Raw genomic sequence first — 27,748 nt, forward strand, 5'->3', positions numbered from 1 at the left:
TAAGCTTTGTATACCAGAATTGTAATAGTTATATCGTAGCTCTGGCGATTGTGCGAAAATCCAACACCGGATTCAACATTAAGAGAAGATAAAATGTTATAAAACAGTTCGAGATAGAGACAATATTTTTCTGCCTAACTCTGCCTTATTGTTTGATGCCTTCACATTTGCATTGCCCGTATATACGGAAGTATACGAATAATAAATACATATATTTATTTAACTATTTGAGAAAAGACATAACACTTCACACTTTGTATTTAATGGAATGTATGGATTATTTTGTTTTCAGCTAAAAACAAAACCACACACACATATATAGTTTTCATGTCGATGTTGAACAAAAACATGGTAAGTAAATTTAGGTAAACAAGAGACTAAGTTGACAAGTACTATCTTCATCTGATTAAATCTTATATTTACATTCTCTTTACTCTGACGATTTCCTTGTGCAAATAGCTTGCACGTTATTGTAATCGTTATGATTGAAAGGTACTGAATATGGACAGTTGAGGTTTTCTGTACCTGATACATATAAGAATGTGCTGACGTTTGAATGGTTTGTGATTACCTATCCCCGGGAATTACATGGAAAAACCAAGGTAAAGGTAACTCTCGATTGGAATCCAGTAATACGTCGTTGATAGGGTCAACGAAACCATTAGTAAGCATTGAATAGGATGGGCTTAATCTTAAATTTAAATACCAGTCAAGAGTCATGTGAAGGTTATACCTTTATTACTGGACCACACGTGATATGCCGGTGTAGATCTCTGCATTCTTACTTGACCATAGTGTCAGTAATTAATTCTATCAACTTATCTCTTTCAGAATTCAATTGTGATATCATAACAGTAAAGTTATGTCATAATTAAAAACGGCACAATAAGATAGCTACATGAGCGTGTTTGTGTCATTATTTTACCTGGATCTTGTTTTCATTTCATTTGGGATGTTATGAAACTCGTCTAATAGTTTTAGTTTTTGCTCGACAAGATTGTAAAACACTATTGAGAATCGTTTTATTATAGATATATATGTATGGTTAATAATATACACATATATATTATATACAGTGAGGGTGTGTGTGTGTGTGTGTGTGTGTGTGTGTGTGTGTGTGTGTGTGTGTGTGTGTGTGTGTGTGTGTGTGTGTGTGTGTGTGTGTGTGTGTGTGTGTGTGTGTGTGTGTGTGTGTGTGTGTGTGTGTGTGTGTGTGCATAAAGAGAGAGAGTCGTTTTATTAAATTCATGAAAAATGATAACCTATTTAAGATCATATCATGCGTTTTTGAGGTCTTGTCTGTATCAAACAATTGTTTTGTGTCAGTATTATACATTAGTTATTGAAGTCTTGTCTCTATATCAGACATTGGCATTCAAGCATTAGTCTCAGAATCAGATCTTGGTATGTGATGTTTCGTCCATATATTAGAAAATGTTATTTAAAGTCTTGTCTCTGCATCAGACATTGTTATTTGAAATCTTGTCTCTGTCTCTGTATTTGAAGTTGCGTCCCTGTATCAGAAATTGGTAATTAAGGTCTTATATCTATATAAGGCTTTACGTATTATCGTTGGTTTCCGTTTTAGGAGTTGGCAAATGATACTGGTTCTGTATTTCAGTGTTAACAAGTTGTTACCTATAGAATTATTGTCCGTGATTTCTTTTAAACACACTAGGTCTTAGTATCATGATGAGCCCTAGAAGGACGAAACAACTGCATTCAGTACCGTTTAAATCAGATACACTAGAACTCAATAATGAATAAAAATAAATTGTTTTCACCCTTCTAGGAATTGTCACTGAAACAAAGCGTATCCCAGATTCTGAACTGCTTGAATATTCTTTGTATTAAGTACTTGATTTTTGTTACATAAAACACACAATACAACAACATGTTAATATTTCAATCATTTATTAAATATAACGTATCTATTCCAGTCATGTGTCGTACAAAATTCCATATCATAATCACAATAACTCATCATTCCTTCTCTACTCATCAGCACACAAAAATACACTTTGATAATGTTTCGTCCACACACTGGTATACATAATTTTAACATTTTTCATGTATTCAAAAGGACATTACTTCATATTGGACTATGTTTTGTTTACAATACACAAATGATCTACCCAGTTATTGTTATTGTTTAATTGAAAACATTTCCTCATACAATAATAAACATAACATGTAATACTCAAAACAAAATAAAAACAAAATGAAAAGCGGCATTGATAACCCCATACATTGTATGTATATATATTGTTTGTTGTATACATGTATATATTTGTATGTATATATATTGTATTGTATGTATATACATTGTATGTATATACATTGTATGTTGTATTGTATGTATATACATTGTATGTATATATATTGTATGTTGTATTGTATGTATAAACATTGTATGTATATACGTACGAAAAAAATGGTCGAACTTTAATACTGAACACTAATTTATTAATCCCTGAATAATTAACCCGGTTGTTGAAAACAAGTTTTTTTCTTCACTTGTTTTTCTGTTTTTTTGTTAATGCGGGATTTAACCTTAACCTTAGATTTGGTAGGCGATTGTACAGAGGCTTTGAAACCTTTATTCTCCAAAGCGACATGTTTAATTTTCATGACAACTAATTTATCAAACAATGACATTATTGAAAAAATAGCCTCAAATTGATATTTTAGCATGTTGTCAAAAGCATATCCCCTGTCTACTGTATTGAAATGTCTGTTATATCAAAGTCGCATTCTTGGAGCAAATGTTTCTGTCGGCATGATTGCAATAGGTTACCCTTTGTGCCAATATCACCCATGTAAATGTAACTGGGATAGAACACTGATGATATTGCGAATCCCACGAAAACTCAACGGATAAAGATCAGTTTCTATTCCTCGGACGGTTTTCCGTGAACTAACTGGTAGAACTGAGATTGTGGATTTTTGAGAAGATTTTCTGGAGAGTCCAATTCAGCCACTTGACCTTGGTCCATCACCAACACCCTGTCACTGTCCATTATGGTGTTGATTCTATGGGCAATGGTCAACACTGTACTCTCCACAAACTCCTGGCGGATTGTTTCTTGTATTAATTTGTCTGTCTCCAGGTCTACACTGGCTGTAGCTTCATCTATACACAACACCTGGAAATAGAAAAAAAAACATAATTTACGCGCAATTTACTTAGGTATCATTATTGTTTTTATTTGTCACTAATATACCTATACTTGTCTTTAAGAATCTGTATATACATTACCTTGGCCTTCGTTAGAAGAGCCCTTGCCAGACACATGAGTTGTTTCTGTCCTACTGAAAACTGTCGCCCCTTCTCTACCACCTCTCCCTCGAGACCTCCCAGTCTGTCTACAGGTAGGCGGAGATGACATCTGTCAAGGACACCCCACAGTTCTTCGTCACTGTAACAAGACGTGGGGTCGAGATTTTTCCTGACATTACCACTAAACAGGAAGGGGTCCTGAGGAATCACAGCCAACTTCCGCCTGAAAATATTTGAATGTATAAAAATATGACAAAGTAAGCACATTTTCCTTTTCAATTCATTTTTCATTGAAAACGAAATCATAGTAATGGCACGCTGTGTTATTATATGATATAGTAAATACTGACAAAGAAATAAACTTTGTTTCTTTATCTATTGATTAATCAAATACAAAACTCAGTCTCTCTGTGTTTTTATATAGCATTATAAATGCATAAATATACAATAGCACGTATCTAGCCTTTATTCTATCTGTATTACCAAATAAATAAAATGACCACTACATGTATTATTATATTCATAGTGGTATTTACCTGACGTCTTTGAGCTCCAGTTGCTGTATATTCACTCCATCAATGGTAATATCACCAGAGTTTATCTCTACAGTACGGAACAATGTCTGGAAGATACTTGACTTCCCGGACCCTGTCCGTCCCACAATTCCAACCTTTTCAGCATGACGTGTAGTGAACGTGAGGCCTTTGAGGACATTAGGTAGGCCTTCCCGATATTTCATAAAGACGTCACTATAGCTGAGAACACCTTCAGCGGGCCATGAAGGGGAAGGCTGTAAGTCGCAAAGACAATACGGTAATTATAAGGTTTGTGAATCAAAATGAGAAAGCACGTCAATGCAATTCATTAATTCGAACTAGAAAGGCTATTTGTTTGATAAGGTGTTTTACATTTCACAATCCTGTAAGTGTACCGATTTCATTTTTGATATAATTACCTGTGTTCCGTCCCATTTCTCACTGGGTGTGTCTTCTATGTATTGACAAACTCTCTCCACACTGACCATTTGTTTCTCTGTCTCTGTCACGCAGCGAACCATTCCATTTAAAAGACCAGATAATGATAAAATGTAGGAAATGGCCAGTCCAACTACTCCTGTAATATATAGAATTAGTGTGTTGTTAATAAGAAATGTTCACCAAAATCTTTAATTAATCTTTTAATTTTGATAGATCGCCTTATATTTCGTGCACAAAAAAATGTGAAACTATTCTTACCTGGATCGATGCCATAAAAGTTGTGTTCGATAACAGCGATTGTAGCTATTCCAGTCACCATGACGATTCCAACAAATAGTATTCGTTGCCATAGCCACATCCCTATGTTATGGGCTGTATAGTGAGTTTTTAACCAGTTGTCTATATGCTGTGTGTGTTCGTCTGTAAATCTGTAAAAAAAAAATGATTATCAATCAAACATTGTACAGATAGCACATTATCAATTTCTATCAAATAAGCGCAATGCTAAATTTGCTAATCCGCCGTTAGGTATATGTGTTAGTAAACACACTACAATTGGTGCATTCATATATAAGTTCAATACTTTGAGCTCAGAAAACCTAAAATATCATTTCTCTCAAAATATGTATGTTTTCAATATATTTGAGCACTTTGTTTAGTGAAAATGACATCATTTATCAATTCATTATTTTTTAAAGTACGCATTCTAATAAACATGATAAGTATTGATAAAGATTGTAATCCGTAGATATATATATACATATATTGACGAAAAGAAAACTAACCTTTCAGACTCCCGAAATGCCCTAATAGTGACCAATCCCGACACCGTCTCTGAGAAGTGGGAGAAGATCGGTGAACGATTCAGGCTTGCAATTCTTCTGACTTCACGAGATGTGTGACGGTATTTCTCCTGTTAATAAATATGGTATCAATGTTGACAACCTCAATGATTCCATCGAAGTTATTCACCACACTCGCAGACACTACTTTTATTATCTTTATAAAAGCAAAGTATTTTGTGATACATATTCATAATTTCAGGGCAGGTAGATTAAAATCTTACTTTCGTCGAAGACCATATAAGAAAGAACATATCAAATCTTCGATGTATAAAATGTTTGTTACCTGTAGCTTAAAGTAGATTCTGCCCAAGGGTAAAAGCAAAACTATGAACCAAGGCATTCCGTAGCACACCATTGCTATTGTTCCAACAACTTCAAAAACTTGACTCAAAACCACCATAACCATGTGAGTTATGGAGTCATCTATTGTTCCCATGTCTGACGAAAATCTGTTGAGAATTCGGCCTACTGGAGTCACATCATAGAAGGACATGGGTGCCTGCAAACATTAAGCACCTATTTTGAAGAAGAAATCAATTACATAAAAATAGCAAAGTGTATAGGTTTCTCAGAGAGCACAAACCAGGTATTGAAAGACGCCAAATTTTGACATTTGCACCATCCAATCAAAATTGACTTACCTTAAGAATAGTTTGGAGTAGGTTCCTGTGAATGGTCTTAGCAACATTTATTCCACTGTAAGCGAAGATAATTTCTCTGATCAGTGAGAAAAGAGAATACACACCAGAGAGACAGGCGTAAACCACCATGTAGTAAAGGAGACTGGATTGTCTGGATGTTTCCTGAGGCACGGAATCAAAAGGTTGATCAAAGCTGCAATAAATATCACAATTGTTTATCTATCGCAACATACACAACATAAAAAGCTCTCAAAAGCAATTATATGTTTTCTATAAAATTGCATTGTTTCCCTAGACACGCGCGTCAGTACCTTACTGGTGAGGACATGTTGTCATGGAAACAGAGATATTCAAAGTCCGAAGTATTGGTATCGTCTAATTTAGAACTGGAAACCCAATGCGTCAGCCACCAGTCCTTCATCATCTCCGACACTGAAATAGAGACAAACACCAAAATTGTATTTTATTCATTTACTAGCATGTTTCCTATCAACATGAATGCATATAGTCCTTCATCGTCCTCGACACTAAGATAGGATAAATATCAAAATTGAATTTTAATTTTAAGCTATTTAAGGTGCCAGTATCAAATTTACATATTTATTTTAAAAATATATATCTTAAACTTACCTTGCATGCATACGACAGACATGACCATCGCCACGGCAAGCCATTTACCGAGCGCTGTCAAATACGCTTTATACACTCCTAACTTCACTTCACCGGTAGCTTTTGTTTCATCTCCCAGCTTCCCGTCATTTTCGTTCCTGTCACTGTCTTGCACATCCTCGTTTTCTTTATTAGTTGCTTTACGTTCAGCAAATTTCATAGCAGGTAGTATATCAGTTGGAGAACCTACAAAACACGTTTATGCATTCAAGAAAGAATTAGTATTTACATTTCTCATTCATTTTAAATGTACCGTTTTGGACTGGGTTGAATTCTAACTGATGTGCACAATATTACGTGCTTTTCGATACGCATTATTTGCAAACAGAAAATCACCTGACCGAAAAGATATCTTGGCTTACCCATTTTTGAGATCACTCCGTCATCCATGACTACGACTAAATCAGCTTCTCCGAGGAACTTGGTGTGATGTGTACAAAGGATTCTGGTCTTGTGCTTTAGTAATCCCATGATGCATTTATCATACATTTGTTGTGCCACGTGAGCGTCTACGGCTGCTAAAGGATCATCGAGAAGGTACACATCTTTATCCTGTTACAGGAAGATATCAAATTATGCATGAACAAATTTTCAATGAGTCTGTTTCTTTGCGTAACAATGCATCACTCGAAAGTATCACACATTACAAATTGGCAATGTATATTTCTGAATATTACAATGAGCATTATAAAAGTAAATAATAATAAACAGTGTTTACCTGATATAATGCCCTAGCTAGAGCAAGTCGAGCTTTCTGACCTCCGCTCAGTGTTACGCCATTCTCACCAACTTCCGTCTTATCTCCAGCTGGTAATATCTGTAAAATTATATCAAGAATAGTTCTATTTTACCTTTGTTGCTTAAAAGATCAGCAGGAATAATTGACAACTTAAAAGTTTATCTCTCCAAAACTATGTGCCATCGTTTATCTTAACGAAACACATACGAACCTCGATGTCTTTTGTCAGGGACGCTGCATCAAGAACATCGGCGTATTTTCTGGCGTTAAATGAACTGCCAAATGTAATATTGTCTCGCACGGATGCCTGTTGTATCCAAGGTTCCTGATCCGCCAAAGCAAACCCGTTTTTCAGATTAGACACAGAGATTTCGCCTTCTTTTCGAGCCATTTCGGCTAGTATAGCGTTAAGGAAGGAACTTTTGCCGGAACCAACCTTGCCAATCACCCCTATAAATTGACCCTATTAAGGAAATAAATGTTTGTTAAAATCAAATTTTGTTAATTTGTATTGAAAAATAAATAATGACATAGATGACTTTTTATTTCAGTTAGACTTGTGTAGATCAAAATTGGTTACTCACTTGTGCAATATCAACAGTAATATCCCGAAGACTAAGTGTTCCTGATCCACTGGCTGTCTCCCCTGACACGCTTTTTGGCTTATTTCCTTTTTCTTTTGCGTCATTTTCATCCGCCTTCTTTCTTTCCCAAGTAAATCTTCCAGTATTTATCGAAATCACACTGTCGCATTTCTTCGATTCTGTAATCAAATGATTGTTTTCAATGAGTGTCATTGATTTCTTTTTTAAAAAGCTCAAAACTACTTTTTATCAGCACATGTTTACTTTGTGTCTTTTCATTTTCATTAATATTTGAACTTACCTTTCATTGTTTCGTAATAAGCATCAAGGTCAATATCTTCCAATGCCACGAATTTCTCTATCCTTTCAAGTGAAATGAAGGCTTCCATTACGCCATTGAATACCCAAGGGAGATGATTCAGTGATCCAAGGAGTTTTAGAAATAACGCCAGACTTGCAAACATCTGGAAAATCACAAATTTGGATGGTTAGCAAACTAATTCTACAGATTACATGGTGAATAAAGCACTCCAAACACACCTTTATTCGTATTTGTGCTTGGAATTTAAAGTTGTTGAATGTATCCAAAATTTAAAATTACTACAGAGAACTTATGGCCTCTGGTTTTACCTTTGAAGCGGACAGGGTATTTCCCATCATTGAGTAGGAGCTGAATGTCAGTACGGTCATAAAGATCGGAGTCAGAGTCCACAAGTATCCAGTTATGGCTCCAATTACTTTTCTTCGTTTAATGATCTGCAACTCAGCGTCACGAAGTTCATTAATCATCTTTTGAAAGTGGTCTTCCCAGGTGTAAAGTTTGATGATCTTTATTCCGCCAAGCACCTCGTTCATCAACTGTGATAATGAAATTATCAATTATCATAATTAAGCATGTTACCTGCATAACTTTCCTCAATGAACATCAGTCTTTCTTTATTTGGCTTGCTCTTTTACTATTTTTTTTTTTTTTAGGTTGGTGACAGATTCACGAAAACTTAAATACATCTGGGTATAACGTTTATATTAGAGCAAAATTAAGAATATCAAATTAAATCTAATTATGATTTTTAAACAGGATTAAAACATACCTTTGTTCTCTTGTCTTTCTGTTCCATTAGCACTTTGCCTAGTGCAATTTGTTTCGTTGATATGATCTTGTTTATGGGAACGAGAATCAGGGCAACAACTAGTCCTCCCAACATTGCAATTCCAACCAGTTGATACAGAATATACATACATATAATGGTTTCGAAAGGTAGACTCCATAAAGCATGGAAACAATGACAGAAGCCCATCATTCTATCAGTATCAGTCCCGAGAAAATTGACAATCTCACCAGTACTGAATTTCGATAAAGACACAGTATTTATTCGCAAGGCTTTCTTATAAATAGTTGTCATAATCGAAATTCTTACTCTGAAAAAGACATGCATACGAGTAGAATGAAATGTGCTCTCTATAAGAGCTTTTCCAAAACTCGACAAGAACAACAAAAAGGCATAGCGATATCCAGTGTGTGATGGTTCGTCGTCATTTTCGAAAAATGACAACAACAAACCAAGTGAGATTGGACCTGTGAAGCTAATCAGCTGTGCAATTATTTCTAGAACTCCACAAAGAATAAAAAAGTCCCGTCCATAGGCTTTATATAATGCTTTAAGTAGGGTAGGATTCTTCTTGTCTGCTTCTTGTTTGAGTTTTTGGGAGAACGCCTCCTGTACTCTCTTTACATTAAGAATGTCTGGCATTTTAAACATGTCTTCAGTTGACAGACTGGTCGTTTTACTGTCCTTCATCAGAAGGGGTTGAACCCAGCTAAAGGTTAACCTTGACAGCACTGATGCCTCATCCGCATTAACCGGGTGATTGGCTTCAAAAGAAGTTTGATTCGTCTCTTGGTTTTGATTTTCCTTTTGATCAACAAATATTTTCCTTTGTGTTAATTTCTTCGTAAGGAAATAGATGGTGAACGCACTTATAAGAGTTAGCAGAACATTAACAATGTTTGACGCTATCTCTGTAAACTCAGCATCCATAGCAATATCCTCATGAAGTTTGGAATCATAGCTCTGAAGTGTTGTTATATTTGCATCTTCATACAAAATAGTGTTTTCATCCACCATCGTGTTCCCTTTAATGCACACTGTTCTTAAGAACGGGTAACCCATATTAGGTTTCTGAAAGTAAGATTCAATGATTAATTAATACAAACACCTTTGGTAAAAGCGAATGATGTTATTATTTTTATGATTCCAGGCTTTATTTACGAAGAATGTGCGAATAATTAGTTGTCATAGATTTATTTACATACATATGTATGTTTTCACCATTCTTGAAATATGAAAATATCTTGAGACATCGGTTTGATGTGGTGTATGGGTAAAGTGTGTTTGTTCATTGTAAATCAATAAGAAGATCGTTTTGTTCTCATCCAGTCTTGCCTGAATAAATTTTAATATACATTAAATATGTAAAATTTATTTCGGAGTTCCTTCTATTGCTGAGAATTATATCTTCACAGAAGTGATCTTATATCTTACTAATATTCAGTTTGAAGAATTGTTTTAGAAATAATACGTCGACAGAGTATTAATTTTTATTATCAATATCGTCTTCTTTTGAACCATGATCGATCGTTTAATAATATATGATAATATGACTCACCAGTAGGTCCTGCTGACAATTCTCCAGCAGGATATTCTAAATTGCTTAATCTAAGTTGTTTTAAGTGTAATCCAGCCCAACTGAATGACCCGGCGTATGCGATATCTCAATTTATATGTGAAGCTGGTTAAATACCAGTATTCAACATGCTGCTGATTACCCGGGGAATCGAGTAAGGGGATTTTTTTTCGGACGAAAATAGACATTACATATTTATTGTAGCCACTATAACGACATCGAGTCTGTGTGACGTAGCCTATACGTTCTTAAAATAGAACGAATCTCCTATCACTCAAGTTTGTTTAAATACCACGTGGACTGGAGGTATGATTACTGTTTACTTGTGTTGTTTATTGTTCGTCAGCTTCCCTCTGTATTTTCCAGAGAAAGCACATTATGCGTAAGACATATGATGAACTTGATGTTAGAGTATACCTTATTTTGTCGGTCATATTATCATTATCAATTCATGGCAATAACACACATGCCGAGAATGCGGCATTTAAAGCGACGGACACTTGTTCTAGACAGAAAATGAGCTCAGTATAACATAAGATAACGTTTGCTTTTTCATATCTGTTTATCAATAGACCATGTAATGGAGGACAACATAAAGGTCAAATATACGTTAGTCGTCTACCACTAGCCCTATTAGGATTTATAAAGGACTTTGAGGAAAATACTGGAATTAATTACGACAGAAAAAGACAACATATGAATCTTCAATTTATATTTGTGTGGTGTTAGGGTATTTAATGTTAACAATTTAAAAATAAAAAACCGGACACATCATTTTCCGTTTCTTGTTTTGTTTTGAAATATATTATCATCAAAATATCATTCTTTTGAAATCCTTTGATTATTAAATAAGTATTTGGACATTATTACAACTAACTTAACAAATCATTACTCAAAATGGTTACGTCCAATACAGCACATTTTGTTAGATCTATTTGATGTCACACAGTGGTAAAAGGAATTCACTTTATGATAATCGTATGTTATCGTTTTTGTCTTTAAGCCAGTGTTAACACTGAGAAGTCTCAGTTTGTATTAACATGTAATAGATTGGCGAATACATCAATTATGGCGTAGATTTGATACTTACCACTTGTAAAAATGGGGGTTTGATCAATAACGCCACTTTTCGTTAATGTATAGATAATAATTTTGTAATATAGTTCTGTCGAACAAACTACTACCACAAAGAGTACCTATTATTTATTTTATTCATATCAATATCGAGTTAAATGCCGTGATCAAATTTAATGCAATCATCAGTTAAAACATGACACTCCTGTTTTCTATAAACAAGTTTAAGTAAATGTTGAATGGTGAAATTACATACAGGTAACCTTACCAGTATCAGGTACTGTTTGGTCCCTATATCATACGTTCACACCGCTGGTGTAATGATGAATAAGTGATGAGTGAATGAAATAGGACTTATATGTATATAGCTAGTGAGAAAACGTCTCCGGGGAATTCCATATTTATGTAACACGTGACTGGTGCGTGGGACCCAGTGTATTACAACTGATTGTGAAATCGACATAACAGCCTCATTCTGTTGAACGGAGATTGTGATAGATGGGGTCATCATCAAATTGAGAATTTCTGTCCTTTTCGGAGGTGTGTCACCTGTGGTAGCTTACGTTTTCAAGATAAAGTCATATATATCGATTGCATTTAAAATATAATCAGTATGACTTTCCTGTGAAGACCAGTTTTCAGCATTTAAATCTTATATTAGTTTTACTATAGATTCTTGTTTATTTTCAAATAACATTGTTATAGTATTAACTTATTTGCAAGTTTTCTTACATATTAATATGTAGGCATAAAACATCTCTCAATAACTTATATGTTCCTTTTACTTCACGTAAAATATCGATGACCTCTTGGTGATAATTTGCAAAATCATAAAGGAACATATAAAACTTTATTATTCAACAGGTCCAATTATTTATAGCATGTTAATGTGCGTTTTCGTAATGAAAGATCATAGAGAAAAGCTCTTGCATACTGACGAGGTTTTTATCTGGTAATCAACATGAACAAGAATGCACACATGAGCATTACTGCTGTGTTGATTTCATTATTTGAAGCCATGGTGATATTGATCTCACAATTACTATTACATTTTAGGTATACTAAAAGATTTGCTGTGTTGATAGTACCCCACGTGAGGGTGTATCCAATACAAATAGCATTTTATCCATAAGATTCGTTCCTGGCCAGGGGGAATCACATGGAAAACCCAGAGAAAAACACTCTCGATTCCGATATCGTTAACCGTCACTGGGGTAGTTGGCAATAACAGAACTAAATAGTGACTATTAAACCTGACTCATGCTGGCATTATACTACAATGAAAGAGCCGTATGACAATAGTGGTAGTAGTAGTAGTAGTACACATTACAAGGGACGTGTCATTAAGTTGGCGTATTGATATTGCTGCCATAAACAGTATGCACATGCTTCAGTTCGACCAGACATATCACTTGATTGAGGGTTCAAATATCAGGACTGCTTATTGATTAGTCTTTTAGATATATAAAAGGGTTTTTTCTCGATTAACAATACTTGAGCGCTCGTATCGCTGTTCCGAAGCGTTCGCTGATTATTTTGGTATTTATATTAAATATGTATATATTATAGTGTTTGTTGTCAGTAATTTGCATTTGTAATAGCGTCGTACCAATACTGGTAATGATCTTATTTCTAATTAAATTTTCTGGTGAGAAAAAAGACATATTAATATTAAATACGTATTGAAATCGCTTTCCGGAAGAAATCGTGAAATCGGATCCAATATTACGTTTTGTATTAATTTTCTATTTCTATAAATGATATTGTGTTAAATGTGAAAATTAGCATTCCGTTGAGCTATTTCAATAAAGGATAAAATAAACCTATGTAAAACATGTAACATATATATTATAAAAAAATTACAGTTCTTCAGCTAACCGTCTAGCATGTGGCTAAATCAAAGTGTAAAGTATGGACACATTGATTCGAAATACTTTGAAGTCTGAGCCAGTTGTGAGAAAAACAAATCCTATTTCATAGGCCGTGGGCGCTAGGAGTGTTACTAAATATGACATATAAACACATGATAAGCTCTCAAACAATCTATAATACGATTATTTTTTCCTGTAGAACCCAAACTAATATACCTCAAATATTGTCTTTACATAGAATTGATTTAATCTTTACAACGAACGAAAATGATTGCAATACAATTCCTCCGTAATCGTGTTTACGGAAATTTCGGCAGATATTGTAGCTAACAAAAATACAAATTTCTACATCTGACAATCAAAAACTATAAAAAGTAATATAGAAGTATTTCAACTGAAATATTTATTTCATTAATACGATTCGATGAAGGGAGATAACTCCTCCGGTCAGTCTAGGAAATCAACACACGATTCTTTTTTTATCATCAGAGGCAGTATCACAATTCAAATTATGCAATGCTTATACACTTAGGGGGAAACAATATACTGTATACCGGGAAGTTTCCGACCCCGTTTAATTTTCATATTTTTCGTCCATGAACAGGGAGAATGAATTTAAGATAGCGGCGAACATTTGTTACACTTATATAAGCTTTTTACATAATAATCAGAGGGCGAATTCGTATATTATGTAACAAGGGAGAAAATAACCTCTGGCGAAAAAATATCCCAATATACAGTATGTGCTCATTTTCGATTAATCCCCAAAATTCCTGACAAAATGAGAAATTTAGTAAAATATTACATTCGTAGCAGTGGTCCAAAACAAATCTAAATAATCACACGACTTAACATTACATTTCCGGAGTTTAAACGTCCAATACTTGCTCGGACTTCCGCTTCCTCTTCAATATACATGAATAAGTATTAATCGATTCCTATTATATTCTTACTGTGGATGAATAATCGTATCTCAATTACATATGACAATCAAGGAATGCCACATTTATGATTACAAATAGTGCGGGATATTCCAGCACGCATATAATTTGCATAGAACGTAACTTGTACATTATGTGTGCATGTATTAACATGTAGTATAAATATGATTGATAATAAAGAGTGTGGCACATATTCAAACATTTTCCATTAATGACTCTATATTTCGTTATTTCATCAGACAGCGACTGAGCAAATTGAACATGAATCAATAGTAAATGAAACACGGTATTGATATTTACTGATATATAGCTATATAAGTTATTTATTGAAAAAGTCAATGATTTTCGGTTATATCATATTAGTTAATCTCTAACAAACTCGAGAGAGAACAGGAAAGACGTGGTCGATTAACATTCTCAATCATTTATCAATCAAAAAATCTAATCTGTAGGCCATATATTAAATGTCAATTGTTACTTACTTTGTCAATGGTGGGACGTATGTTAAGCCTGTATGATTCCCATTAATTTCCGGTGTTGTTTTGTTTGCTTAACGGTTTTCTTAAATTTGTATTGAAATTTACATTTTCAGTACTTGCACTCCATTCCCATAAAACACAATTTCCAAATCGATGTCATTCTTGTTATTGCATTTGTCATACCTTTATATTCAGTGATGTGTAATCCTGATATACAGAGATATACTGCATTGCTATGTACATAAAGAGATTCCGATGTTTGTACAATCTAGTCTTCTTACATTTCCGTATATTGCACATTTTCTGCATTCTAGAAGGACTTTGCAATAAAATGATCTTTTGAGATAAAAATATTTACTTCTAATATTTTTTTAAGTATTTCATTTCGAACGTGATAAGCATTCTATGACCAGGAATAAAACAAAAACATTTTAACTCTTTAAAATGACTTCGGAAGAATATAATTAGACGATTATTATTTGTAATCCATGTCATAATGTTCTTGAGTGCGATAATATTAACTGCAAATTTCATTGCTCATGCCAAGCGTTTTCGAGATCTTCATCCAGGTATTGACGTATTAATTAAGCATAAACCTTGTGTACATATACATATAAAACACTTATGACTTAAGGAATTAAAAGTCTACAGCTCCACAAAAGTTATTATTAAATGTTTGACACAGTTTAACTTCTGGAGGAAATGTTTTCTAATAAATTATATTCATTTTTTGTTTACATTACGTTAACTATTCTTTAAACAATAAGTATCTATCTATTTTGATAAAAAATCTTGATTACGATCATTTCAATTGTTCGTAACTTTTGGAAATAACCTTGTCAAGCAGCAAGCCCTGTTCACCTAAACATACAAATCATGAATGGTTACACAATGCTCCCGTTCAATTACCTTTTAGTGGGATCCATCGTTGACATCAGGGGTGTATGCAATTATATCAGCTGTTATTACCATATAAATACCAAAATGTTTTAATAAATTGATCTTGTTATATTTGTGATAAGATGACCTCCGATGTTTCCAATGGTTCTCAGTATTAATATATTAATATACAGATACATTAAATATTGCTAGGACATGAATTTGTATTGTATACCAATCGTCATCCACTGAAAACTGTGTCATATCCTTGTCCACAGATTGTGTATCAGACAACTCAATCTACTGGCATAGTAAACCTGAGCCAGCCGTGTATTTCACCATCAGTTGTAATATGTTACACATACACTCACCGGTCACGTGATATAAGTTTATATATACTGCTACAGTTACAGTGATCGAATCACATTCACAAACCGGTTAAGTTTAACTACACCGGCGGTGTGAACGTGTGGTGTAAGGAGGGAACAGTAACCGATCCTTGGTAAGGTTACGTTACATCACCCTTCATATGTGCACTGATTCCTCTACAGATGTTTTCAACCCGATTAAAACGTAATAGAGTTGCAGTGTTTAAATGAAAGAAGCTGCTGTTGAATGTCCAATGATTGTGGAATTTTAATGAATCGACACATCTGGAATATTGGGTTCACATAGGTAAATACAATAAACTACATATTAAATGCATTGATTAAGATCATATCATGTGTCCCTTATCATTAAGAGATAAAAACAAATCCGAAATTTGTTTTAGTGGCTTTTGAGTGTTTTTTTTTCATAAATAGTAAGTTTAAATATTCACAAAATATGTTATCATCTTTTTGAAACTAAACGTGTGGTCGATCGGGTTTCCATTGTCAAATTACCGTCGCCTTTCACTTCGGTGACCTGAGGTTGATTCCCGATCGGAAGTAAAAACACGTTGCGCATTCACACGGGTTTCTCCCGAGTACACCTATTCCCTCCTACAAGAAGTCCCCTCGCGAACTTTCACTTGCGCCATGAAGGGTAATCTATGTAAGCTAATATCTTCTTTCAAAATTGTTGTAAAATAACAAAACGTATGAAAAAAACAAATCATAATGTTATCTACATTAATCACTTTAATGAATAGATCATTTAATTACCGACATCATTACTAATATAAAGAATAAAATATCTACACTATCTAGTATATGGCTCGACATTTGACTATATTTTCATTTTCAAACTTTTAATGGTATGTACAATATCCACTCCAATCATTTTGATAGAATTAAGAAAATACATGTTCTAAGCTCTGGTAAATACTTTCTCTAAAATACTCATTTTTATATTTTTGTGTTGAAGATTAAAACATAAAGGTGAAAAACTATAAAAAATATTTGGTAAGGTTATAAACGTTCAGTCCAGAAAAGACCCTTTAAACCTTCTACGAATAACTTTTGTTTCAAACAATACTAACACTATAGATATGAAAACAAAAAGAGAGGAAAGGACACTCTGGTGTGCTTAAGATATAGTGATACTGTACTGAAGAAATTGATTTTAATATTAGTAACAAGATACGTAGATATTATATAGCACACTGATTAATCAGCAATCGATTGTAAGTCATGGTTGTACTTTTATTCATATATTTGTGTAATTGATACCATTTTGAGGGAGAATACTTGATTAATAATGCAAACATCTTTAAATCATGTAAATATAGAACATTTTTCACGTTTATGTTTATAAAAAATCATTACTATATAGAATGTGGGAACAAATATATCAACATTAATATTTACGTTCAATTTGTAATCTGATATTTATTTTGGCAATGGATAAAACAATATATCAAATTGTTGTCAGCATTTACATCTCCAAACTAAATAAAATCTTATCATCAACTTGGGCTATCTTGATACATTATCATTATATTACGATGTCGTAAGAGATATTTTTAAACTAACTACAGTGACCTTTGATCTTCAGTTTTACCTTCAACCTACATATGATCTGATTATACCCTATCTGTAAAGTAATGGTAACATTACATCTAACACTGTATTAAATTTTCGGCGTATGTGTTTACCTTGGTCATTCATCATCAGATAAATCCTGTCTGTATATTTTTTTCAGATATGGAAAGCATCACGATGGAAAATCACCGATCAATTGTCCAAGAAAATGCAACACTTTGTTTAAAAAACAGCGAATACATGATTTTTCAAGGCATTTTCACAAAGGTGACAATTGGCGGTTTAACATTATCAGTACTGAATGTCACGTTAGCAGTCATTAGTATGTTCGTCGTGTATTTCCTCACATGTAAAACTTTCAGGGGAAAACAAGGCGTCAGTGACAACGGAAAGAAATCTCAAATCTCAAATAAACGTCAACGGGATAACGATGGTGTAGACGATTACCCCTTAAATGAAGACGAGGTATCTCTGTTATCAATGTTAACATATAGCTGGGTAGAACATCTTCTGGAGAGAGGAAGCAGCACGGTCAGTTTATCAACAAAGGACTTGTTCACCCTGCCGAACAGTCTCAACATTAGGAAAGTTCATCAACAATTCTGTAAAACTCTCAAAGGTGCTGAGGAAAGCAATGCGCACGGGGAAGTAAAAAAGCCTACTTTACTTCAGGGCCTATACAAAGCATATGGGCTACACTTTTTCCTTCTTTGTGGTTCGCTAGAGTTGCTTGCTCACCTTATCGACTTTACTGGTCCAATAACACTAAATTCCTTGATATCCTTTTTCGAAAATGACGATGAACCGGCCTATGTCGGATATCGTTATTCATTTCTATTATTCTTGTCGTGTTTTGGAAAAACTCTTGTGGACTGTAGATTTCACTTTGTTCGGGTGCATGTCATATTAAAAGTTAGAATTTCTATAATGACAACTATCTTTAAGAAAGCCTTACAGATCAATACCGTGTCTCTATCGAAATTCAGCACAGGTGAGATCGTCAATTTTCTCGGAACTGATACGAATCGAATATTACAAATGCTTTCGTGTTTCCATGCTCTGTGGAGTCTTCCGATTGAAACAATTTTAAGTATGTATATCCTGTATCAACTGGTAGGGCTTGCTTTTTTGGGAGGACTGGTTGTTGCTTTGATACTTATCCCAATTAACAAGGTCATGTCAACGAAACAGATTGCACTAGGCAAAGAGTTAATGACACAAAAAGACAAGAGAACAAAGGTAGGTATCATGACGTTACAATTCGTATTCTACCATAATAAAAATTTAACTATTCTGAAATTGAATTTACCTGTTCTATATGTGCATTTTTTACCCCATTTGTTGGGCGTGATGATATGACCTTTTAAGAAAATGCCGCCAATTAATATAGAAAATTGACGAATTCATAAGATATTATAACTAGAAATAAATTGGTTTGTTATCTTCAAAAGCAAAACAGGATAGAAATACAAATTTTTAAATAAAAATCTACAAAATGAATCGTAAACTTCTTATTACGCGATCTAATTATCGTGAGTGGATGAAGCGCTCTTTCATTAAAAGTTCTATCATGAATTCAAGACACGTTAGAATGTTATATTATAATAATTATTATTATAGTGGTATAACATGTATGTTGGAATGAAAAATTGCTACCTTGGGAGTAAGCGCAAGAGAGAAAAGGGTTTAGTCATATTCCATTGCCTTCCTCAGATAATGAGCGAGTTGATAGGAGGAATAAAGACAATCAAACTTTACACTTGGGAAGACCACTTCAAGGTAGTGATTGACAAGCTTCGTGATGCGGAGTTACGTACTATCAGGAAGAGGAAGATGATTTCCGCCGTCGGATCTTTCCTATTGTTATCATCACCTATCTTGATGACCGCTCTGACCTTCAGCATATATTCTCTAATGGGAAATGTGCTGACAGCAGCTAAGGTAATGATAAAGTCATAATTATGAAAGTGTAGACACAATTGCGGATATTGATAACAAGAAAATCAACATGCCTTTTTTAAAATCTAAAACAAAATATTTCTTCTGATAAAAGGGCACTATATAAACCATGTTTTCCATTGGACTTAAAACTTTCCATTTAGTGAAGCATACTTAAAAACAAATTGATCCAGAAATGATTACAGTGTGCCCTGTACTGCAACTTAAAATCAGGTAAGATATTAATAGGCACCTGCTATAATCTTCACAGACAAAATACATCGTTCTTATTATCGTTTGGATAGTTTTCATATCAATCATGAATATAAAAAAAGAATATAATGAATTGAATTCAATTAATTAGGACACAGTGTTTCAATGTGTAGTAAATATGGAAAACGAATATTTCGCATGAGCACGAGATTCATGTCGATGTGCATAATGGCTGCACATAAGTAAGAGATTATCATCTTTAAACTGAAAAAAAAAGAAAATATTCTGTTGATCTCCGCATCTATTTCATATTGCTACTATACACGTCGGCTATCCATTTTTAAAGTATACATGTAATTATATTACAGTTGTTTACCAGTCTGTCGCTATTTTTAAAACTATTTGGATCCCTGAATGACCTCCCTTGGCATTTTAATACAGTAATGCAGGCAGTGATTTCCCTTGAAAGGCTCGAGAGATTTGTAGCGTTAGAAGATATTGATTTCTCCGAATATTACCAGCATAAACATGGTAAATATGATTTTCTTTTACGTACTTTTTCTGTACTTTTAAAAGAAAAGTGTATTTGTATTTAAAGAAGATGAAATCACAACTTTTGACAATCACTTTTGCTCTCTGCATCCCTGGAACATGTCATGGCAAAATTGTAGGTTCCATATACGACACCTCTTGGACAAGTCGAAAAGACTAGTTTGATCCTTTGATGTACGTCTCGTGGTCGCATAACGGATGAACCTTTGACAAATAAAGTGACTGAATATTGAAGTATTGCAATATCAAGAACATCAGCCAGAAAACATGTACGGATCTTATTTGTTTTCAATTATTCTAATGTAGCATCCAGGAATAACAAAAGTGTGATATCGGCAAATGCCGGACAATTCACATGGGAAGACGAAACGAAACCGAAAGCAAATGAGAGTGAACATTCAGGCAAACGCTTTGAGGCAACCAGTGAATCTGGTACACTCACTCTGCGAGACATTAATTTCCGGATATCAAAGGTGAGCAATGTATCCCGACATTTTTTCTGTTCATTGTAATCTTTGTTCTTATTTTGATATTTTTGATGACTGATTATAAGGACAACAAGCTCTGTATTTTAAATGTTTTTGACTTCCTTATGTATTGCATGTGTATATTGTAAAAGTGTTACGAGTTACTACTGTATATTTGCTTGTAAAATGTCTTGAGAATTACGAAAAGAATCACCAACAAGTTGAGTGTCTTTTTTGCTGTACGTTTTACGTCATGGGAATTCTTTATTGTCCTAACAAAGACTGTACATAATTTGATTGGCATTGTTCATTGGATAGGGACAGTTCATAGGAGTGATTGGCAAGGTTGGTTCTGGTAAAAGTTCCTTACTGAACGCTATACTTGCCGAGATGGCTCGGAAAGAAGGCGAAATCTCTGTGTCTAACCTTGAAAATGGCTTTGCTCTTGTGGGTCAAGAACCTTGGATACAACAGGCTACCGTTCGAGATAATATAACATTTGGCAATCCATTTAACCAAAGGAAATACACAGAGGTTATGCATGCAGCTTCTCTCAAGAAAGATATCTCGGTAAGTATGGATTATGTTTAAAAAAGTCAAATCATTTGTAGATCCAATTGTTTTTTAATTATGCTAAGATAATTGTATAACTCACTTGACAGTTCGAACAAACCTCATTTTCAATTTCTGAAGCGCTGATACATTTTTATATATACATTTAGATTTTACCAGCTGGAGACCAGACAGAAGTTGGTGAGAATGGCGTTACACTGAGCGGAGGTCAGAAAGCTCGACTAGCACTTGCTAGAGCTTTGTATCAGGTAAATTACAATTGAAATCATACGACTGGTGGTTTTGTATGTTACCATTTGACCAGTTAATATCTGGCAAGGCTGCGTAAAAGCAAGGACAACTCTGAAGGATGATCACCAACAGAAAGACGTAAAACACAAGGAACACACGGAAGGAATAAGGAATCTAGATATATGTATAATTGTACATTTGAAGAAATGAGAAAAAATGTCGAGTGTTCTCCAAATTATCCAGTGTGTAGGATACATGCACTTCTACTAGGCCCGTCTAATTATGTTTTTACAGTTTTGTTTCTGAGTAATCATCCGAAGTTTTCAATGCCGTATTTTGTTTAACATTGGTAACGTGTAGTATTGGCGCCATATAATAACACGTGATATTTGTTCAATAATTGTGATAAAATCTTGATGTGTATTGATATCTGAATAATGATATAAATCTTACCGATATGTTTTTACTTCATACTAATTTTTATGAGATGCAAACTCAGCATTTTAAATCACTCTGTCATTAGGATAAGGACGTGTATCTTCTTGACGACCCATTAGCTGCTGTAGACGCTCACGTGGCACAACATGTATATGACAAATGCATCATGGGGTTACTCAAGACAAAAACCAGAATCCTATGCACTCATCACACAAAATTTCTTGGCAAGGCAGATTTGGTTATACTAATGGATGACGGAGTTATTTTAAAAATGGGTGAGATTTTTTTTAGATATTGGGTGTCTAGGTTTGTAAGCTTTCGTAATCATAGACGCTTTAAAAAAAAGTTTGTAAAAATATTTTAAACGTGTTAAGGAATAATCAGTTCATTCAAAGTAATCAATTAATTAGCACATGCATTTTTTCAGAATACCAAATTCACTTTAATATCTACAAGCAAAACATACCTTACACACTCTACAGGTCAACTACAACATTTCTGCATCTCAAATATTATACGAACTGCAAACCCAAACTTTCTCGTACATGAGATACTACAGACAAAGATAATATGCACATCTATCTCATACATTCACGTGTATTTCTATACTGAATGATTTAAATGTCCGACTCTACCAACCGCTTTGCAACGTAATCTTTTTTTCGAAATACATCTTAACAGGTCCTCCCTCTGATATTCTTCCTGATATAAAATTTGCTGAACACAAACCATCCAACAAAAACAAGTTGGATCTCGGTGAAATTGGCAATACCGACAATGACGGAACGCTTGGAGAAGAAACCAAGGCCACTGGCAAAGTAAAACTTTTGGTGTACAAGACCTATTTGGCGGCGCTCGATAAATGGTTAGCTCCAGCCATTTTGGTGTCTTTCGTCTTAATGCAAGGTAATGTTATGCATTCCTTTCCGATATAGGTCTCTCTAATATACTGTCAACACAAAGTGTAATTTGGTACGTCCGACCGTTTGATTCTTTACATCGATTGCTGTAATTGTATAAGTTCAAAAGCATAAATATTGCTTCAAGATATAAAATGTTGAAGACTGAATCTTGCATAGTTTGAATTGCATTAGATTTGGTGGTTAACAGTGGTTTCAATCAAGCAAAAGCGCAAATTTCTGTTTGTGAAAACATTTCATCGACCACTTTTTTTCTTAATACCTTAATTACTGTATAATTATTACTAATATGGTAACGTAAAAGGATGTCCCGGAGATTTGCCGTAACCTGCATGTCCCGTTTTAATTCATACACATGTACTCGACGTTTTTATATATTATCTGACATATGTAAATTACGAAATTTATCTAATTATGGGCTGCTACACCTCCCAGTCTAGATTTTGACTTTCCTTTCGAAAACTTTGGATTTTCCTCAGTTGCCTCTTAGGCTTCAAAATCTATACCCTTAACATCCTTGATTAGTCCCAGAAGGACAAAACAGCTGTATGGTATAATTTAAATCATTGTTTGTCTCTACTGTATCTAACTCCAAACTATTAAAATCTGCCATTCACTTTCGTGTCTTTTGTAAATCTTCGTAAAGCAAGTTGAAATCAAAATCATGAAAATTTGAACATTATTCAGCTTTTGAGAAATTGAAGAGCTGGTGGTTAACGAAGTGGGTTTCCAGCATGACTTTTGAAAACAACAACACTTTTATTTCCGTACATCGCTGTTTCCATGACAATATGTCTACACCGAAAAGGTACGACGCTTTATGAACAATTTAATAACGATATCTTTTTCTGAACGTAAATTGCCCTCTCCATAGGGTCCTATTTGAAGTTTCATTTTTCATTCGTATGAGGCTGATAAAGAGAGTCTTGTAATTTACGCCATTCTAGCCAATATCGTGAAAGCAAAATTGTTGCCAGTTTCTTGTATCACTTGGAAACTGAAAGATCATTTTATTACACAGTCAAGATTTTTTTCCCGGAGGGTTTAAAGAATTACACTTTTGTGTGTGTTTTATGTTTCACAACATGCTAACATTATGAGGTCAAGCAAGAAAAACTAACATTATCTGCCAGCATGTCAAGTAGTTAATTCGTAGAAATACGATATATAAGTACTTCATGAATAGCAGGCAATCATTTGATCAATGTTATACTTCACCTAGGTTACAGTACATATGATCATTTCCACTTCAGCTTCTATCAGGAATATGACGCGACAGGCCATATAACGCTCAACCAAACTAGTCTGGGATTCTACATGATGGTGTACCTATGTCTAGCCTGTGTTTATGCTATTTCATCGCTAGCAAGAGAAATCCTCATTGTCTATGCTGGGATGAGTGTTGCTAAGACCATACATAGTGACTTGCTCAATACTATACTGAAGGTGAGTGCTTCGCAGTATATGCAAAAAGAATACATTTCATATGATACTTATGCTATGTAATTACATAGAAGGATCAATTTGATCATTCCCTTTGACGATACCATCACATTTTTTTCGTTGACAGGGTTATTGGTTGTTTGCAGGCTCCGATGTCGTTTTACGATGTGACTCCTGTTGGCCGAATTTTAAACAGATTTTCATCTGATATGGACACCATTGACGAACCAATCAGCAACATGGTCAAGGTTGTCCTATCTCAACTGTCCGGTGTGGTAGCAGGTATCGCTGTCGCTTGTTATGGCATGCCCTGGTTCATCCTTCTGATACTGCCCGTGTCAATGATCTACTACCAGATACAGGTATGGCACAGTCAGAATAGCTATGTACATATTTTATATCGTTATAAGTACATATAACATTAAGTGTCCCAATAACAACACGAAAAACTTGAACAACGACACTGGATTTTCCCTATGTATAGTTTTGGTGAAAACAACATTCTTTAACTCACTAGTTCCTATTCCATAAATGGTCACTCGTTCTGCTATTTGTTTACAGGAGAGATATCGACACACATCTCGGGAGGTTAGGCGATTAACAAGCCTAAATCGCTCGCCAATCTTTTCCCATTTCTCAGAGACAGTTTCGGGAGCGGTCACCATCAGGGCATTTCGAGAAACAGAAAGGTTCGGGGTGTTCTGTGTTTTTGATAATGCATTCAATAAGAGATAATATACTCTTGCATTATATCTATACTAGCAATAGTTTTGAATCACCGTTGTATTTCAACGAGTATTCAACAAAATGGTACTTGAAATCAGTCAGATTGGTCAGTTTTATCTGTCAGTGACTAAATTCATTATAATGAACCTTGCAGATTTAAAACCCAACATATGGATCGTGTGGAGAAGTGGCTGAGAGCACATTATACAGCCCATAATATGAATATTTGGCTCCTACTACGGACGCAAGTCGTTGGCATTTTCATGGTGACTGGAATTTCTATTTTGGCTTTATTGGAACACAGCATATTTCGCATTGATCCAGGTATCATCTCCTTTCTCTCTTTCAATGGCTATGTTTTCAGAATGAATTCTAATGAAATTATTTATGCTAAGATACATCAGAATATTAAATGTCACTGTCAATATATCACAGGGTTGGCGGGACTTGCCATTTCTTACACCCTGACACTGTCTGGTCGACTTAACCGAGTGGTTACCTGTGTCACGGAAGTGGAAAAGCAAATGGTCAGTGTTGAGAGAGTACACCAATATATAGAAAGCACTTCCAGTGAGAAATGGAAAGGTTTACAGGTGAGTCAGAAATTTTCTTTTTTCTTTCTGAAACATCGAAATATTAACATATGACAACCTACTTGAATGTTATTCAATATGGTATATGGGTATATGTTTTGCTATAGCCATCACCGTCCTGGCCGGCAGCAGGAGTTATCACTTATAACGATGTCTATATGAAGTACCGGGATGGGCTACCTCTTGTACTGAAAGGTCTCACGTTCAGCACTCACCATGCGGAAAAAGTGGGAATTGTGGGACGGACAGGGTCCGGGAAGTCAAGTCTCTTCCAGACATTGTTCCGTACTGTAGAGATAAGCTCTGGTGTTATTACCATTGATGGAGAGAACGTACAGAAATTGGATCTCAAAGACGTCAGGTAAATGTTATCATGATATAAGTGTACCCGACGTTCGTTTACCTCCCCATCTAGATTTTGATATTTCCTTCAATGTTTGCTTTTCTTCAGTCGCCTCAAAGATTTTTTTTTAAAAAAAACCGGACTATTGGCATCATTGAGTAGTCCTAGAAGGACGAAACAGATATATGTATGTATGTGTGTATGTATGTATGTATGTATGTATGTGTGTGTGTGTGTGTGTGTGTGTGTGTGTGTGTGTGTATTTTGTATCTGATTCACTGGTATTCACATGTGTGTCTTCCGTACAATTCTCATAAAAAATCACTCTCCTTTTCTAATTTTTTTATTTCATTTCAAGAACAATAGTAACAGTGGTATATTCTCGTTTTATTCGTTTTATTCTATTCTATGAAATTAGAAGACTAAAATAGCGACAGCTTCTGCTGGACAAAAAGAAACTTTTAATGACATGGTCACTATACTTTGGAATTCATCCACAATTTGAAGGTTATTCTGTATACAATTTCAGGCGTCATCTGGCTGTGATTCCTCAGGACCCATTCCTCTTTAGTGGTACCGTCAGGGAGAATCTCGACCCCACGTCTTGTTACAGTGACGAGGAACTGTGGGGTGTCCTTGACAGATGCCATCTCCGCCTACCTGTAGACAGACTGGGAGGACTCGAGGGAGAGGTGGGAGAAAAAGGACGACATTTTTCTGTAGGACAGAAACAACTCATGTGTCTTGCAAGGGCGCTCCTTGAGAAATCTAAAGTAAGTATGGCATTGTCTCGACCTACTACTTGCTGTGCATAACGATAATGAGGACGTTTCTGCTTTGCATATTGTTTTAATGTTAGGGAACAAAAATAGCGATTTTTGATAACCAATATAACTTAATATTTTCGTGTCCGTTTGCTCGATTTTGACAATAAAAATGATCATTTCAATTCAAATTTTCTATTCGTTGTTCCTTTTCACTCCAGGTGTTGTGTATTGATGAAGCTACGGCCAGTGTAGACCTGGAGACAGACAAATTAATACAAGAAACAATCCGCCAGGAGTTTGTGGAGAGTACAGTGTTGACCATTGCCCATAGAATCAACACCATAATGGACAGTGACAGGGTGTTGGTGATGGACCAGGGTCAAGTGGCTGAACTGGACTCTCCAGAAAAACTTCTAAAAAACCCGGAGTCTGCATTCTACAAGCTAGTTCACGGAGAGAACATTTGAGTCATGCGGGCACAATTTCATCATCATAATCATTCTCCAATGTTTGTTCTTCTTACAAACACTCGGTACATATTTTTGCAGTAACATTGTCGGGGTAAAAAGTATCGTATGACCTTTTTAAGTGGATAACTTGGCTCCAACTTATTAGTTCAACTTTGCTTCTGGTGGATGCGGTGTTAGTCATTCCAACTTCTGCATTGGCCAAATGATCAATAGGAACAACCTTCACGAATCTGCTTTCTTTAGTCCATAACGTTGGAATATCGGATTTCGGAAAACGATACGGTGATTGTTAATCTCCTGATTCAGAAGTGATTCTCGAATATGTTGAATTTTGACAGCTAACAGTATACTGACTGATGTGTCGACCATTTTCCTTGTATGTGTATTTGTTATATTGATATATCAGGTATTGAAGGCTTGTTACATTGATATATGGTACGGTTGGA

The 27,748-nt window shown here is 34.8% G+C and overlaps 2 protein-coding genes across 2 annotated transcripts; one reads left to right on the forward strand and one right to left on the reverse strand.

Moving 5' to 3' along the window:
• Positions 1 to 2,891: 2,891 nt before the first annotated feature.
• On the reverse strand, positions 2,892 to 9,906 carry LOC132558368 (ATP-binding cassette sub-family C member 10-like). Its single transcript, XM_060222913.1, has 17 exons — positions 8,827 to 9,906; positions 8,366 to 8,593; positions 8,037 to 8,199; positions 7,736 to 7,914; positions 7,363 to 7,614; positions 7,131 to 7,229; positions 6,775 to 6,964; positions 6,374 to 6,598; positions 6,055 to 6,175; positions 5,744 to 5,936; positions 5,386 to 5,601; positions 5,043 to 5,170; positions 4,516 to 4,685; positions 4,236 to 4,393; positions 3,817 to 4,070; positions 3,260 to 3,503; positions 2,892 to 3,146 (listed from the first exon to the last, which is right to left on the reverse strand). The coding sequence occupies exons 1-17, from the start codon at positions 9,904 to 9,906 to the stop codon at positions 2,892 to 2,894; spliced, it is 4,155 nt and encodes a 1,384-aa protein (XP_060078896.1).
• A 7,899-nt stretch (positions 9,907 to 17,805) lies between these two features.
• LOC132558358 (ATP-binding cassette sub-family C member 10-like) lies at positions 17,806 to 27,299 on the forward strand. Its single transcript, XM_060222903.1, has 17 exons — positions 17,806 to 18,867; positions 19,342 to 19,569; positions 20,148 to 20,310; positions 20,638 to 20,804; positions 21,117 to 21,368; positions 21,521 to 21,619; positions 22,126 to 22,315; positions 22,722 to 22,946; positions 23,648 to 23,768; positions 24,214 to 24,406; positions 24,550 to 24,765; positions 24,965 to 25,092; positions 25,284 to 25,453; positions 25,565 to 25,722; positions 25,830 to 26,083; positions 26,595 to 26,838; positions 27,051 to 27,299. Exons 1-17 carry the CDS (start codon positions 17,806 to 17,808, stop codon positions 27,297 to 27,299), a joined length of 4,119 nt encoding a protein of 1,372 aa, XP_060078886.1.
• The last annotated feature ends 449 nt before the right edge of the window (positions 27,300 to 27,748 follow it).

The sequence above is a fragment of the Ylistrum balloti genome, unplaced genomic scaffold, assembly GCF_031769215.1.
Source record: "Ylistrum balloti isolate Yb309-2 unplaced genomic scaffold, AGI_CSIRO_Ybal_v1 Utg370782, whole genome shotgun sequence".
Classification (NCBI taxonomy): domain Eukaryota; kingdom Metazoa; phylum Mollusca; class Bivalvia; order Pectinida; family Pectinidae; genus Ylistrum; species Ylistrum balloti.

Excerpts from the sequence above, each read along its gene's own strand:
- LOC132558368 (XM_060222913.1), bottom strand. The coding sequence starts at position 9,906 with ATGGGTTACCCGTTCTTAAGAACAGTGTGCATTAAAGGGAACACGATG. Across the intron at positions 8,200-8,365 it reads ATACCCTGTCCGCTTCAAAG|ATGTTTGCAAGTCTGGCGTT; the intron begins GTAAAACCAGAG and ends GTGATTTTCCAG. Across the intron at positions 4,686-5,042 it reads GCATTTCGGGAGTCTGAAAG|ATTTACAGACGAACACACAC; the intron begins GTTAGTTTTCTT and ends TTTTTTTTACAG.
- LOC132558358 (XM_060222903.1), top strand. The coding sequence starts at position 17,806 with ATGGAAAATCACCGATCAATTGTCCAAGAAAATGCAACACTTTGTTTA. Across the intron at positions 24,407-24,549 it reads TGCTCAATACTATACTGAAG|GCTCCGATGTCGTTTTACGA; the intron begins GTGAGTGCTTCG and ends GGTTGTTTGCAG. Across the intron at positions 26,084-26,594 it reads TTGGATCTCAAAGACGTCAG|GCGTCATCTGGCTGTGATTC; the intron begins GTAAATGTTATC and ends ATACAATTTCAG.